Genomic DNA, 17369 nt, shown 5'->3' on the forward strand with positions numbered 1-17369 from the left:
ACACTATCCTACACACACTAGGGACAATTTACAATTTTACCAAAGCCGATCAGCCTACAAACCTGTACGTCTTTGGAGTGTGGTAGCAAACTGGAGCAGCTGGGGAAAACCCACGCAGGTCACGGGGAGAACGCACAAACTCCGTACAGACAGCACCATAGTGGGGATCAAACCCAGGTCTCTGGCAGCAACTCTACCGTTGCACCACCGTGCCACGCCACACGTTGTCCTGAAATACATTAATAGTGGGAGATTCAAATAATATCAGGAAGAATTAAAAGATCTCTGTAGATCACCCATATGCCAGTCAGTTCCATTAACTGTTGAATCACTATTGCACACTGGCTGGTGGAGTTGTTGCCTCACAGCGCAAATGATCTAGGTTGGTTCCTGACCTGAGGTGCTGTCTGTGTGGAATTTGATTAGTATGGGTGGAACGTGTAAAATATATTAAATGTGCAGGAATCATCTGTAGATAGATGAGCTTAAGAGACCGACCTGAGGAACTCCAGTAGCAATGGCCGCCTGAGGCTGTGATTATTCATCACTATCAGGTCATTGCATTGCTCATCCCTACAAGCTGACATGAAAAATCCAATAGGGCAACCTATTCTGCCAACAGACAATTCTATATCATCAGCAGTCAAGGATGGTTTCACCCGTTCAGCTAAGAAGGTGCCTTTACCAAAAACTCATTCTAATTGCTCAGTTTAGATTTTGCCAGGACAGTTTAGTTTCCAATGTCATCACAGAGTTATATGTCGTCTGCATGTAAACCAAGTTCCTCAATTCTGACTGCCCTTTGATGTCAAGGCAGCATTTGATGGAGTAGTCATCAGGCAGGGTAGGGAAAACTTCCCAATGCCTATAGTCATGTTGTGGGCTTTAAACTTTAGAGATACAGCACGGAAACAGTCCTTTCGGCCCACCACGTCACGTGCCGACCAGCGATCACCCCAAACACTAACACTATCCTACACACTAGGGACAATTGACAATTTTACCAAAGCCATTTAACCAACAAGTCTGTACCTATTTGGAGTGTGGGAGGAAACCGGAGCAACCGGAGAAAACCCACGCACTCGCAGTCGCAGGGAGAACGTGTAAACTCTCTACAGACAGCACCCATAAGTCAGGATCGTACCTGGGTCTCTGGCGCTGTCAGGCAGCAACTCTCCTGCTACCATACACAGAAGATGGTTGTAACTTGAAAGTTGATCATCCTAAGGACTGTCACCACTATCTGCGCATTCTTCTCCAAATCACATACATTCCTCATGGAAATATCCATCGTTCTTCCTTGCTGTGGGCCTAAATTCCCTCCCCAACCGCATTCTACATTTAAGTGAAAGTCAAGTGGAGTTTATTGTCATGTGCGCGATTGCAGTGAGGTGGAGGTACAATAAAAATCTTACTTGCAGCAGCGTCGTTGGTACATAGACTCAGATAAACACTGTGTAGGAAGGAACTACAGATGCTGGTTTAAACTGAAGATAGACACAAAAAGCTGGAGTTTGCTCAGCGGGTCAGACAGCATCTCTGGAGAAAAAGAATAGGTGACGTTTCAGGTGGAGACCCTTCTTCAGTATTGGAGTCTGGGGAAGAGGAAATGGGAGATAGAGGTTCTCTCTCTCTATATCACCGTCTGTATCTCTTGTTTCCCTTTCCCCTCACTTAGTCTGAAGAAGGATCTCGACCCGAAGCATCACCTATTTTTCTGACCCGCTGAGTTACTCCAGCTTTTTGTGTCTCTCAGACAAACACTTTTGAACAGGAACAAGTGATATGTATGGATTTATTGCATTGATCTGTTCAATTAATTTAATCAATCTCTGTAAAAGTGATATAAGGGATCTACCAGGAAAGCCCAGCTCGTGAATCTTTGGCATGGGGTAGAAAGACAGCTGTGGATGTAGGCTGTGATGGAAAGATCTCCAGAGAAGAAATGATGTGGAGATTGGTGTGTGTAGGAAGGAATTGCAGATGCTGGTTTAAACCGAAGATAGACACAAAAAGCTGGAGCAACTCAGCGGGACAGGCAGCGTCTCTGGAGAGAAGGAATGGGTGATGTTTCAGGTCGCGACCCTTCTTCAGACTCCAGCGAACCTAAAACGTCACCCATTCCTTCCCTCCAGAGATGCTGCCTGTCCTGCTGAGTTACTCCAGCTTTTTGTGTCTATCTTTAGTCATTGTTTGGATCATGCTTCATAGAAGGAGTATGAGGAAATGGCAGACAGCTTGTGGTTGGCCTCTGCGAAGTAAAAGTCAGTTCGAGGAATAACACAGCACTGCCCCGGCAACATGTTTTACTGCCAATAAAGCCCTCTGCTCATGAAGAACCAACGTCAATATATTCTTTAGTGCAGGTTGAGGCAAGTGAGGAAAGTGAAAAAATTAATGCAGTCCATTCACTCGAGAGGGGAGAAGAGTTCAGGGGGAGAAGGCCGGGTGGATTATGAATAAATAATCTTGAAGATGGAATCAATAGGCAATAGGTGCAGGAGTATGCCATTCCACCCAGCACCGCCATTCAATGTGATCATGACTGATCATCCCCAATCAGTACCCCGTTCCTGCCTTCTTCCCATATCCCCTGACTCCGCTATCGTTTAGAGCCCTATCTAGCTCTCTTTTGAAAGCATCCAGAGAACCGGCCTCCACCGCCCAATGAGGCAGAGAATTCCACAGATTCACCACTCTCTGTGAGAAAAAGTGTTTCCTCGTCTCCGTTCTAAATGGCTTACCCCTTATTCTTAAACTGTGGCCCCTGGTTCTGGACTCCCCCAACATCGGGAATATGTTTCCTGCCTCTAGCGTGTCCAAACCCTTAACAATCTTATATGTTTCAATGAGATCTCCTCTCATCCTTCTAAACTCCAGAGTGTACAAGCCCAGCTGCTCCATTCTCTCAGCATATGACAGTCTCGCCATCCTGGGAATTAACCTTGTAAACCTACGCTGCACTCCCTCAATAGCAAGAATGTCCTTCCTCAAATTAGGGGACCAAAACTGCACACAATACTCCAGGTGTGGTCTCACTAGGGCTCTGTACAACTGCAGAAGGACCTCTTTGCTCCTATACTCGACTCCTCTTGTTATAAAGGCCAACATGCCATTCACTTTCTTCACTGCCTGCTGTTCCTTACCTGCATAGACGGATGAACATGCACTCCCAGATCCTGTTGTACTTCCCCTTTTCGGTATAAGAATAAAGAATCTTCGGTATAAGAATAAAGAAATCATGATGCAACTTTATCGGACTTTGGGTTTGGCCACAATTGGGATATTGTGTGCAATTCTGGTTGCAACATTACAGGAAGAATGTGAAATGATGCAGAGCAGTTGCACGTTATTCCCTTATCATGTGGGCGGCGCGACCGGTGTCGCAGCGGCCTCTGCAGTCTGTCTGTGTTTTTTTGTTTTTTTGTCCTGTTGAGGGTTTAGTTTGTAGCTGTTTATCGTGTTTTTTTTTTTTTAATGTGTATGTGCGGGGGTTGGATGGGGGAAACTTTTAATCTCTTCCCTGCATGGAGACCCGACCTTTTTCCTGTCGGAGCTCCGTTGCCGTTGAGGCCTAGCGCCGTGGAGCGGCCTCCACCGGAACGACCTGGAGGCTCAAGTCACGGAGCCTGTGGAGCCGTGGAGCCTGCTGTGGAGCCTGCCGTGGAGCCTGCTGTGGAGCCTGCTGAGGAGCTGCTGAGGAGCTGCTGCAGACTTACCTACGTGGAGCTGGCCGGCTTCGGGGCGTGGAGAGCGGCGGTGGCGCGTTGATGCGGCCCGGCTCCGGTGGATGGTGACACCGGGAGCTCGCGGATCCCCGGTGGGAGGCTGCTTTGCGGGGCACCGGCAGCGGCGACTTCTCCCGCCCGAATTGCGGGGTTGAGAGTGACCTGGAGGGGGGCCCTACAACGCCCGGCGCGGCCTTAATTTGCCGCGGACTAGCGCCCGCCGGGGGCTTTGACCTCGACTTCGGGAGGGAAATGGAGTGCAGGGGAGAGACAAGAACTTTGCCTTCCATCACAGTGAGGAGGAGAGCCACTGTGATGGATGTTTATGTGAATAGTGTTGGTGTGTGTTTTGGTTCTTTTATTGTATGGCTGCAGAAACTACGTTTCGTTTGAACCTCATGTGAGGTTCAAATGACAAATAAAGGTATTGTATTGTATTGTATTGTTGTATCTGTACACAACAAATGGCTCGAGTGTAATTATTTATTGCCTTTCCACCGGCTGGTTAGCACGCAACAAAAACTTTTTTACTGAAGATAGATACAAAATGCTGGGGTAACTCAGTGGGGCATCTCTGGTTAGAAGGAATGGGCCTTCTATGAGACCCTTCTTCCTGTACAAAAGCTTTGCACTGTACCTCGGTACACGTGACAATAAACTAAACTGAACTGAACTGAACAGGACAGACTTGGCATGTTTTCACCGGAATGCTGGAGATTGACGGGGCACGTGATAGAAGTGTATAAACTTATGAGAGGCATCGATAGGGTAGACAGTCAGAACCTTCCCAGGATGGAAATGTCAAAGTCTAGAGGGCATTGCCTTAAGGTGAAAGGGACAAAGCTTAAAGGAGATTTGTGGGGAAAGGTGATTACACAGAAAGTGGTGGGTGCCTGGAATGTGCTGCTAGGTGTGGTGGCGTTTCAGAGACTTGTGTAGATAGGCATGTGGATATGCATGGTACGGAGGGGCATGCATCTTGTACGGGTAGAGGAGATTAGTTTAGCTTGGCATCATGTTTGGCACAGGCATAGTGGCTTGAAGGCCTGTTCCTGTGCCATTCGTTCGAATGCTCTGCACTATTGAGGCATTAGGACTTGGGCGGCATGATGGTGCCACGGTAGAGCTACTGCCTTGCAGCGCCAGATACCCGACCAATCCTGACTATGGGTGCTGTCTGTACAGAGTTTCTACCTTCTCCCCGTAACCGGCATTAATTTTCTCCCGAGATCTTCGGTTTCCTCCGACACTCCAAAGATGTGCAGGCTTGTAGGTTAATTGGCTTGGTATAAACGTGAAATTGTCTCTAGTGTGTCCCTAGGGTAGTATTAATGTACGGAGATCGGTGGTCGGTGTGGACTCGGTGTGCCGAAGAGCCTGTTTCCACACTGTATCTCTAAACCAAACTAAACACAGAGCTATTCTAAGGTGGTTGAGTAGTAAGGAACTGCAGACTCTGGTTTACCCCGAAGATAGACACAAAATGCTGGAGTAACTCAGCGGGACAGCCAGCATCTCTGGAGAGAAGGAATGGGTGAGACGTTTCAGGTTGAGAGAGAAGAAAGGTCTCGACCCGAACCGTCACCCATTCCTTCTCTCCAAAGATGCTGCCTGTCCCGCTGAGTTACTCAGAATTTTATGTCTGTCCTCTGAGCTGGTTGATCAGGCCTGTGTGTAGGACCTGCAGTTTACTACCACAGCTAGTGCACAGAGTGGGTCGCACGCAAGCTCCCAACGTTTACAGTGTGTGCTTCTAAAGCAGGGAGTCATCCTAAATGCCGCTTTCTCCCAGGAGTCGGGGAGAGAGTCTTTTAAAAACACTTTCAGCGTGCATGATGGCCACATAAATTGTATGGAAGAAACCTGATTCTCAAAATAGACCTGTGTGTTGATTTTGTGAATCTGGTGTCGGCATTTGGTCCATTGGGGGCTGAGTGTAACCGGAACATTTGTTGGGGATAATGACCAGGAAGAGGATGTTGGATTGCTTATCCTGTGAGTGTGTTTAAGATTAGTAGTGGCTTATTATTGTCATGTTTTAATTATCATATTCTCAGTATGTTTTGCGTTTGCGGACCTGTTTTAAGCTGCCACACATTGTTTCCTTGTTAGTACATATGACAATGAAACACGTGTGCAGGAAGGAACTGCAGATGCTGGCTTCAATCGAAGATAGACACCACATGCTGGATGCACAAATCCTTCTCTCCAGAGATGCTGCCTGCCCCGCTGAGTTTCTCCAGCATTTTGTGTCCATTGTTGACAATGAAACACTCTTGATGCAGTAAAATACTTTATTTTATGCGCAATCCAGGGAAGTTGTATCATCAACGAGTACAAGGGGTAGTGCAAAATAGAAAAATAAACAATACTGAATAAGCGGTATAGATTCCTCCTGCATGAGGAAGTTTAGTTTTTAGACAATAGATGCAGGAATAAGCCATTCAGCCCTTCGAGCCAGCACTGCCATTCACTGTGATCATGGCTGATCATCCACAATCAGTACCCCGTTCCTGCCTTCTCCCCATATCCCTTGACTCCGCTATCTTTAAGAGTTCTATCTAACTCTCTCTTGAAAGCATCCAGTGAATTGGCCTCCACTGCTTTCTGAGGCAGAGAATTCCACAGATTCACACCTCTGTGGGTGAAAATGTTTTTTCTCGGCTCCGTTCTAAATTGCCTACCCCTTATTCTTAAACTGTGGCTCCTGGTTCTGGACTCCCCCAACATCGGGAACATGTTTCCCGCCTCGAGCGGGGCCAATCCCTTAATAATCTTATATGTTTCATTCAGATCTCCACTCATCCTTCTAAATTCCAGTGTATACAAGCCCAGTCACTCCATTCTCTCAACATATGACAGTCCCGCCATCCCGAGAATTAACCTCGTGAACCTACGCTGCACTCCCTCAATAGCAAGAATGTCCTTCCTCAAATTTGGAGACCAAAACTGCACACAATACTCCAGGTGTGGTCTCACCAGGGCCCTGTACAACTGCAGAAGGACCTCTTTGCTCCTATACTCAACCTTTTGATTGTTATTTTTGGTGTGTATTAACTTTTTTGTCAATGATTAGTGATGTACAGCACTTTGTTGCAGCTATGTTTGTTTTTAAAGTGCTCTATAAATAAAATTATTATTATTATTATTATTAACTTCTCTTTTTATGAAGGCCAACATGCCATTAGCTTTCTTCACTGCCTGCAGTACCTGCATGCTTACTTTCAGTGACTGATGAACGAGGACCCCCAGATCCCGTTGTACTTCCTCTTTTCAGAACTCGACACCATTTAGATATTACAATTGTATTATAATAATAGTTTTTTGGTTCGAGATACAGCACGGAAACAGGCCCTTCGATCACCGAGTCCGCACCAACCTGCCACCCCCGCACACTAACACTATCCTACACACACTAGGGACAATTTACATTTACACCAAGCCAATTAACCTACAAACCTGTACGTCTTTAGATTGTGGGAGGAAACCGAAGATCTCAGAGAAAATCCGCGCAGGTCACTGGGAGAGGGTAAAAACTCCGTAGACAGCACCCATAGTCAGGATCGAACCCGGTCTCTGGAGCTGTAAGGCAGCAACTCTACCGTGCCGCCCAAGATCTCCTCCTCTCTCCGACAGGGGTACTGCAACACACTCTCTCACTGCTTCCCCTCGGTGATTCGTCCTGCTCTCCAGCTCTGCGACCACATCTTATTCCTATGGTCATCGCTGCTGGCTCTTTGATCTGTACTTTTTCAACCCTCTAATTTTCCTCTCCCCTCGGTCTCAGTGTGACGAAGGTTCTCTCGACCCGAATCGTCACCTATTCCTTTTCTCTAGAAATGCTGCATGACCTGCTGAGTTATTCCAGCACTTTGTGTCTATCTTTAGAAACATAGAAACATAGAAATTAGGTGCAGGAGTAGGCCATTTGGCCCTTCGAGCCTGCACCGCCATTCAATATGATCATGGCTGATCATCCAACTCAGTATCCCGTACCTGCCTTCTCTCCATACCCTCTGATCCCCTTAGCCACAAGGGCCACATCTAACTCCCTCTTAAATATAGCCAATGAACTGGCCTCGACTACCCTCTGCGGCAGAGAGTTCCAGAGATTCACCACTCTCTGTGTGAAAAAAGTTCTTCTCATCTCGGTTTTAAAGGATTTCCCCCTTATCCTTAAGCTGTGACCCCTTGTCCTGGACTTCCCCAACATCGGGAGCAATCTTCCTGCATCTAGCCTGTCCAACCCCTTAAGAATTTTGTAAGTTTCTATAAGATCCCCTCTCAATCTCCTAAATTCTAGAGAGTATAAACCAAGTCTATCCAGTCTTTCTTCATAAGACAGTCCTGACATCCCAGGAATCAGTCTGGTGAACTTTCTCTGCACTCCCTCTATGGCAATAATGTCCTTCCTCAGATTTGGAGACCAAAACTGTACGCAATACTCCAGGTGTGGTCTCACCAAGACCCTGTACAACTGCAGTAGAACCTCCCTGCTCCTATACTCAAATCCTTTTGCTATGAAAATCCTTTGCTTTGGTGTAAACCAGTTCCTTCCTACACAGAATATAGTGTTGCCGCTGCAGAGAAAATGCAGGTTAAAGTAGAAATTCATCCCTCGCATGGGAGGTCAGTCAAGAGACTGATAACTGCGGGGATAAGCTGTTCCTGAGTCTGGTGTTATGCACTTTCAAGCTCTTGAATCTTCTTCCTGACGGAAGAGGGTTAAAGAATGAATGCTGTAAAAAAAAGAAAGAACAAAGATAGATTAGATTAAATTAGAGGCTTTTATTGTCACATGTAACAATGAGTCGCTTTGTGTCACATCCCTAGACATACAATGAGCTCCCATGTAAAGGGCGTCAACAAAGTTACAAGGTAACTTTTTAATCCCCAATGGTCCCTCTTCCCCCTTAATCCCTTTATCCCCCTCGTCCCCCTTAATTCTCGATCCCCCCCCTCTCCGACCCCAAGGGCCTGTTCCACTTTCACGACCTCTGCCGAGTTTGCCCTTGATTCATTACAAAACTTACAGAACTTACAAAATTCTTAAGGGGTTGGACAGGCTAGATGCAGGAAGATTGTTCCCGATGTTAGGGAAGTCCAGGACAAGGGGTCACAGCTTAAGGATAAGGGGGAAATCCTTTAAAACCGAGATGAGAAGAACTTTTTTCACACAGAGAGTGGTGAATCTCTGGAACTCTCTGTCACAGAGGGTAGTTGAGGCCAGTTCATTGGCTATATTTAAGAGGGAGTTAGATGTGGCCCTTGTGGCTAAGGGGATCAGGGGGTATGGAGAGAAGGCAGGTACAGGATACTGAGTTGGATGATCAGCCATGATCATATTGAATGGCGGTGCAGGCTCGAAGGGCCGAATGGCCTACTCCTGCACCTAATTTCTATGTTTCTATGTTTCATACTTGCAGCATGGTCGTCACGAGGTCGTAGGTAGGCCGTAGCAGGCCGTGATGCTAGTCGTAGGTACTCGTGGCATATGGGGGGGGGGGGGGGGTTCTTTTTCTGAGAAAAATGAAAAATGTCCACGTGTAAAAAAGGTCGTGAATTAGGTCGTGAAAGTGGGCCAGGCCCCTAGGTTCCCGCCCCTGGTCCCCCTTAGTTCTCGACCCCCCCCCCCCCCCCCGACCCTTTTTTCCCATATCTCCCCTGAGGATCTCATTTATCTCCCCCCCTTATTTCCTTAAACTGTTTCAGTACCAACTGATCCTGTATGTTTTTATGTTTTTTCTCCAATTCCTTCAATGTTTCTACTTTATGTTCATACGTAGCTAGCCGGGCCTTTTTTTGTGATGATGTCAGGCGTAAACATGAGTAATTTACACTGTGTGGCTTTACTCCAGTTTATTCATACTGTATATACATTACTGCACTAGCTGTACGTGGTCTGTCATGGGAACTAGAGAGAGATCAGTGGGTGGGGAGGTTGTAATTATACTTGTGATATGGGGAGTGGTTAGTAGTGGTGAGGTCACTATGTTAAAGGTACATGCACATGTCATCTACATCAGGGTGATCAGCTTTCCACGTATAACTGCCTTCATAGCATCCCACAGTATTACAGGATCCACATCTCCGTTATCATTCACTTCTATGTACCTTTTTATCTCTTCCCTTATTTGTTCCACATTTGCCTTATTATTCAAAATACCCACATTGAGCCTCCAAACAGTATTTATTTTTCTACTATTCAGGTGTACTGTTAAGCTGATCGCACTGTGATCAGATACATCTGCCACCCCGATTTTACACTCTGTGATCCTGTGTCTTTCACCCGTATTCGTTAAAAAGTAGTCAATCCTGGAGTAGACTGAGTGAGGTACTGAATAGTGTGTGTAGTCTCTTTCTAAAGGGTGGTTCTCTCCAAACATCAATTAGGCCCATTTCCTGCACTGATGTGTAAATAAACTTGGTCAGATGCATCTTGGTTTTGTTTAGGCTTGTTGTATCCAAATTATGATTCATAACCACATTGAAGTCCCCTCCACATATCAAAATACCTTCAGTCTCTAAAGCAATAATATCAAACAGAGTTTTGAAAAAACATTTGGTACTCATATACATTGATCAGTGTCACAACTTTGTTTTCCAGCTTTCCTTTAATTAATACATGCCTTCCCTCTTTGTCCCTGACTTCTTTATGGCATTCAAACTGGACTGCATTTGTGATAAGGATAGCCACTCCCCTCTTTTGGCTAGTTTTGTAAGAACTATAAAATGCATTTCTAAAGCCAAAGCGTTTTAGTTTCTCATGGTCTTGTTGAGGCAGGTGGGTTTCTTGTAAAAAATAGTACCTGAGCCTTTTCTTTTTTCAGTTTAGCCAGGACCTTGCTCCTTTTAACTGGATTATTCATTCAATTTACATTGAGTGACACCAATTTAATAGTATTACGTGACATTTAATTCACCTAATCCTGTCTTGCATTCATAAATCTCCAGATAACTTGAAACTGTGCAGGTCTGAACATCTGGACAACTTGTGCCGAATAAAGAAAATTAAAAAAAAAAAGGGAAAACAGTTGACTTCCAAGCAAGGGTGATTCCTTGCCACCCTGAGTCCCCGTTGGCAGGTATAGGGGAAAGCCTCCTCCCAGAGGGCCCCTCACTAGAGGTGAAACACTCCATTTCATGCATCCTAGTATCGTCCAACGTCAACTGAGAGCACTTATTTTCTAGTCCAAAAGAAGTGATGACACAATAAAAGCTAGTTGGATGGGGTCTGCTCAGGCTCCTGTAGTCACTCTCTTGCTGTCTCACTCTCATCTTCGCTCCTCTATCCAACTCTCTGCCATGTCATAGCCTGGAGAAGACGTTCCATCTCCGGGTCCGCCGGCTCCTCAGCTCCTGTAATCTGGTGTCTCCACGGAGTAGCCTCTCCTCCTCAGCTCCTGCGCTGCGTCTTGTGCACTACGATATGTGCATGTTCCTGAGTCCCAGTGAATGCGCATCTTGTCCAGCGGGGTCTGGAAGCAGACGCCTCTCTCCTTCAGGGCCCTCTTTGTTCCCTTACATGCCCTGCGCTTCTGGACAACCTCCGTTGCATAGTTGTGGTCAAATGATAGACGTCGCCCGTCAATCATTATCTTCTTCCCCCAGGCCTTTTCCAATACCATTTCTTTGGTATTAAACTCCAGGAAATTTACCACTATGGATCTGGGTGGTGCGTTACGTTCCGGTTTGCGAGCCAAAGCTCTGTGGATCCGTACGTTGGTGTCCGTTGTTATTACAAGTTCAGTTTTCAAAAGTTGCTCCACAAATTCAGACATGGATTTGCCTTCTTTCTCTTCGGGTATGCCGCAGATGCGAATGTTATTTCGTCTAGACCGTCCTTCCAAATCAGTCCGTTTTTCTTGCATGACTCTGTGGTTTTCATTAATTTAATCAGCACATTTTTCATAGCCAGGCTAATTGTCTCCGCCTCTTCGATTCGAGCCTCTGCTTTGTTTAGTCTAGTTTAGTTGGTGTGGATTTGTTTGAAGTTAGCAGAAAGTTTATGGTGAATTTCTTGCTTCAGATCTTTGAGTTCGGCTTTCATGTCTTCTTTGAGTCCTTCTTTAAGTTTACGTAAGTCCACTTTATATTCAGCCCTGAAGTCACGTATTTCCTCACTGATATTGTGGAGCATTGAGCGCACGGTTTCTGCCGAGTCATCGTTTGAGCTTTGAGTTGTGTCCCTCTCCGGTGAATTCTTTCTTTCTCGTCCGTCACGTTCCTTTTGGCTTCTAGTTGTCGCTCCCCCACTCATTCCAATACAGAAAACTGTGAATTATGTGGCAATTAGTGAATTAATGGCCCTGTCCCACGGTGCGAGTCCATTCCAAGAGCTCTCCCGAGTTTAAAAAAAAGTCAAACTCATGGTAAGCACGGAGAATGAACATAGCGGGTACGTCAGAGCTCGGGGACGTCTCTCAGCGGCTCGAAACACTGACGGCAGGTACTCGGGAAGACTCGCTAACGGCAGGTAAGCACGGGAAGACTCGTGAAGATTTTTCAACATGTTGAAAAATGCCCACGAGAGCCCCGAGTACCGACGAGTGGCCATTACCGTAAATCTCCGAGTTCGAATCAGGGTAAACTCGGAAGAACTCTTGGAATGAACTCGTACCGTGGGACAGGGCATAAGGGAGGCTAGTTTTAAACTTGCTATCGGGAGCTCGAGATTAAGCAGCCATCTGCTCCCCTCGTCACCGGAAGTCCGCAAGTTTACTTTCAATGGGTTATTCTCCAGCACTTCCTTTGTGGTTTATAAAAAAGAAGCTCAGCTCCAGGTAGATTTCAGCAAATTCAGAGTAAACTGAACTTCCCTTTAGAGAGGTTACAGAATAGAATTCTGCAAAACGTTTCAACAGATAAACTGGGATTGTTCTTCTTGAAATAGGAAAGTACAAGAGAAAGTCACACAAAATATGTTGATTATCATGAAATGTTTGGTTGGAGTATTTAAGTAACCTCCTTACTTTTATATTCGATGGTAAGAAATTGGTGGCACATCGGTAGAGTTGCTGCGCCACAGCTCAAGAGACCTGGGTTCGGTGGGTGCTTGTCTGTATGGAGGTTACACGTTCTCCCCATGACCCTGTGTGGGTTGCCTCCAGGAGCTCCGGTTTCCTCCTGTACCCCAAAGGCGTACAGGTTTGCAGGGTAATTGTGTAGGAATGGAACTGCAGTAAACTCAACCCGTGATTCACATTGTTGCTTAGATTTCAACGCGAAGCTTGTTCCTCATCATTGCACTGATCTCCTCCTTTATTAGTTGTACTTCTTCAACAACCACCACCTATGCCTGAAGTTAGACACAAAATGCTGGCGCAACTCAGCGGGACAGGCAGCATTTCTGGAGAGAAGGAATGGGTGATGTTTCAGGCCAAGACCCTTCGTCAGAGGGGAATCTTGACCTGAAACGTCACCCATTCCTTCTCTCCAGAGATGCTGCCAGACCCGCTGAGTTACTCCAGCATTTTGTGTCTATCTTTGGTATAAACCGGCATCTGCAGTTCCTTCCTGCACATTTTGCCCGTAATGTGGTGATCTAAATGAAGCAAAATACTACTGTTGAGGTCAGACCAGTGCGTTCAGAATGACTTCCCTACTTTCTAATCCTCTATTGATAAAGTTTAGAATAATGCCAGCAATCCCAACCACTTTCTTCAATGCTCTGGAGGAACAAGGAAGTGCAAATCTTGAGTAAAATCACAGTGTTGGAGGAACCCAGCGGATCAGGCAGCATCTGTGGAAGGTTCAGTTCTGTTCAGTTCCGTTACAGGTTCAGTTTAGCGACGGGCCAGTCACTACCCATGAGGAGTGACCCCTAGTGAAGGAGTGACGGATGACATTTCGGGTCAGGACCCATCTTCAGAATGGTTTGATTTCTAAAGTGTCCCGACCCAAAACGTGACCGACCCGTGTCTTCCAGAGATGCTGCCTGATCCCATTTTCTGTTCCTCCAGCACTGTGTTTTTCTTAACCTGTCATGTTTTAAAAGTTTGTATAGCCCAAGTGGGCCCCACCTCTCCATGCTTTACAATTCTATTTATGCCTTTGAGAATTTCTATATTCCTGGTTATGTTGCCCACAATTTTTTTCCCTCATACATTCTCTTCCTCTTGTATTCATTTTTATCTCATTTGAATTTTTGTTTGTAATCGGCCTGATTCTTGCTGCTATCATAAGATCATAAGTGATAGGAGCAGAATTAGGCCATTCGGCCCATGAAGTCTACTACGCCATTCAATCCTGGCTGATCTATCATAAGGTCATGTGATCGTAGAATTAGGCCATTCAGCCCATGAAGTCTACTCCGCCATTCAATCCTGGCTGATCTGTCATAAGGTCATGTGATAGGAGTAGAATTAGGCCATTCGGCCCCTCAAGTCTATCCCGCAATTCAATCATGGCTGATCTATCTGTCCCTCCTAACCCCCATTCTCCTGCCTTCTCCCATAACCTCTGACACCTGTACTAGTCAAGAATATATCTATCTCTGCCTAAAATGTATCCACTAACGTGGCCTCCACAGCCTTCTGTGGCAAAGAATTCCACAGATTCACCACCATCTGAGTAAAGAAATGTCACCTCGTCTCCTTCCTAAAAGAACGTCCTCTAATTCTGAGGCTGTGACCTCTAATCCTAGACTCTCCCACTGTTGGTAACTAGTGATATTTACGTAGATCGCACACGGCCTTCCTCGTCCATCTGAAGTACGCAGCGTAGATAGACGCAGCCTCTTGAGGCCTATATTTAATTGTTATTTTCTGCTTGTCTCCCTGCCTGCAGGATGAAGATGCGGCGACACCGTGTAGTTCTGATGTTGTGTATGGCGGGACTCTGCCTCATCTCCTTCCTGCACTTCCTCAAGGCCCTGTCGTACATCACCTTCTCCCGCGAGCTGTCCGCCTTCAGCCCCTCCCTCAGGTCCATCTTCGTCGACTCGCACCTCTTCTGGAAGCCAAACGAGGGTGAGGATGCCAGCTCGGGCCTGGCGCTGCAGGCATCGCTGGGCGGCCACCAGGGAGGCTGGCCGTACTTGCACCGGGCCCAGTTCCAGCTGAAAGACGATGAAACCGAGTACTTCATACGGACCAAGGCGGGAGCCATTTGCTTTAAACAGGGGACCAAAACGGAGAACAGGATGGCGGGGTCCATGGAGGGAGGGGTGGCCTGGGCCCGCGGTTCTCTGGACAAGCCACTGACGCACAAGGCGGTGGGTTTGGGGGTGGGTGGGAGACCGAGACGTCGGTGGGTGGGGTGCCCTTGCCTGCCGGGCTGGCACGGTCCCTACTGCGGAGTTCCCACCATGGTCCAGCACTCCAACCTGCCGACCAAGGAGCGCCTGACTCCCCGGGCGGTGCCGCGCCGGGTCATCAACGCCATCAACGTCAACCACGAGTTCGACCTGCTGGACGTTCGGTTCCACGAGCTGGGCAGCGTGGTCGACGTCTTCATCATCTGCGAGTCCAACTTCACCGCCTTCGGCGACCCCAAACCGCTGCGGTTCGCCGAGATGCTCCTGAACGGGACGTACGGCTACGTGGCCTCCAAGGTGCTGTACGTCTTCCTGGACCACTTCCCCAGCGGCGGCAGGCAGGACGGCTGGATCGCCGATGACTACCTGCGCACCTTCCTCACCCAGAACGGGATGAGCCGCATCGCCAACCTCCGCGACGACGACATCTTCCTCATCGACGACGCCGACGAGATCCCCGCCCGCGACGGCGTGCTCTTCCTCAAGCTCTTCGACGGCTGGACCGAGCCGCTCGCCTTCCACCTCCGCAAGTCCCTCTACGGCTTTTTCTGGAAGCAGCCGGGCAGCCTGGAGGTGGTGTCGGGCTGCACCGTGGCCATGCTCTTCATGGTGTACAACGGCGACGGCATCAAGCTGAGGCGCAGGGAGTACTACCTGATGCCAAACTTCCGCAAGTACGAGAACAGCACCGGGCACATCCTGGTGCCCTGGTCAGTGGGCAGCCCGCTTCACTTTGCCGGTTGGCACTGCTCCTGGTGCTTTCGGCCCGAGGGCATCCGCTTCAAGCTGCTGTCCGCCCAGAACGGAGACTTCCCCCGCTGGGGCAACTACCAGGAGAAAAGGGATCTGAGCTACATCCGGGAGTTGATCCAGACGGGGGGCTGGTTCGATGGCACTGAGCAGGAGTACCCCCCCGCTGACCCGAAGGAACACATGTACGCCCCCAAGTACCTGCTGAAAAACTACGGCAGGTACAAGTACTTGCTGGAGAACCCTTACTTGAAGGAGAGCTGGGGCCAGGGGCGGAGGAGAGCTGTGGACACGTACAATCAGACCGGGGGGATCACATAGTGCCACCAGCAAGCAGCAAGTGCAACACTGGAGGGTCAGGTCACTGTGCATCATCTACTGTCTGGCATCTTGCCACTACCTGTGGATTCTGGAAGCCTCTCCGAACTGCTCCCATCGAGGCCACACTGCACCCGCACTTTCTCACCAACCTTGACGTTGCCAGCCATGTCCGTCTGCCTGGGCCAAGCTGCTTTCTGTTTTTGTTTCTCCTCCCTCAGTTCTGCTTCAGGTTTACTTCCACGTTCCAAGTTCATTCTTTGTCCACAATGGTTCTGTGACTGAGGTGCGGTGCGCCAGCCACATTGCCAGCGAGGGAGTCTCTCTCTCTGCTGCAGAGCACCGGCAGAGTCTGCAGTGGTGGCGAGGTGCTGTGCTGAGGGAGAGTGGGGAAGGTGTACGGAGCTCTGACCCAGTCTGGATGTAGCATTTCTTCGGTTCAAGCACTTTCTGTACAAAAATGTGACTCGGCCAAACTCGTCCTCAGGCCAGTGGGCGGTGATGATAGCAGAGGATTGGGCCGGGGGGGGGGGGGGGGGGGGGGGGGGAAGGAGCAAGGGCAGGGGAATGGATTTGAGTCAGTAACTCAGGGACAGGTACGATGACCGATGAACTTCCCGCGGGGCTGCTCCTTCCCGCTGAGCTACCGAGTAGTCAGAGGGCAAGCAGAGGCAGGCGTTACGGGTCTGGTGAGACCAGGAGTGCATGGAAGGAGATGGGAATTTGGGGGGAGGGGGGATGGGTGATTGAGCACAATAAGAGGGTGGAGGGCAGGCACAGTGAGTGGGTGCGTGCTGTTAAGCAAGCTTGTCCGTGCAGGGTGCTGCATGTGGCAGCAGGGGTGTAAAAGGCCCAGTGCACTAACCCTGGGACAGACCTGGAGCAACTTGGCATCAATCGAAGAACTTGCCTCGGGTCGCTCACTCCAACTGGACGTGGGGCAGTCCAAGCCGTTCAACGGTCCAAGCCGCGTGTGCAGGGGAGAGAGGTGGGAGTTGCGTGTGGGGAAGAGGAGCCTGAGGGGAGAGGGGAGGTGTGGTGGAGTGAGAGGAGAGGGGGTTATATGTGGGGAGAGGGGAGGAGGAGTGTACTGAGAGGAGAGGTGGGAGCTATGTGCAGGGGAGAGAGGTGGGAGTTGCGTGTGGGGAAGAGGAGACATGGGGAGATCCACGGGGAGTGGGGAGAAGGAGAGATGGGGAGATGTTTGGGAGAGGAGAGGAGAGGTGGTGATGTATGGGGAGAGGAGAGGAGAGGAGAGGTGGCGATGTATGAGGAGAGGAGAGGAGAGGTGAGGAGTTGCGTGTGGGGAGAGGAGG

General features: G+C 48.4%; 1 protein-coding gene across 4 annotated transcripts in view; it reads left to right on the forward strand.

Moving 5' to 3' along the window:
- Positions 1 to 16584, forward strand: part of mgat3b (beta-1,4-mannosyl-glycoprotein 4-beta-N-acetylglucosaminyltransferase b) — a 79018-nt gene extending 62434 nt beyond the window's left edge. For all 4 annotated transcript variants that reach the window (XM_055663008.1, XM_055663009.1, XM_055663007.1 and 1 more), the window contains one exon: positions 14517 to 16584. In XM_055663008.1, the coding sequence (XP_055518983.1) occupies positions 14518 to 16056 (1539 nt within the window). In that variant the 5' untranslated portion in view covers position 14517 and the 3' untranslated portion in view covers positions 16057 to 16584. The remainder of the gene's footprint in view (positions 1 to 14516) is intronic.
- Positions 16585 to 17369: the final 785 nt, after the last annotated feature.

This window comes from Leucoraja erinacea, chromosome 37 (assembly GCF_028641065.1).
Source record: "Leucoraja erinacea ecotype New England chromosome 37, Leri_hhj_1, whole genome shotgun sequence".
NCBI lineage: Eukaryota > Metazoa > Chordata > Chondrichthyes > Rajiformes > Rajidae > Leucoraja > Leucoraja erinaceus.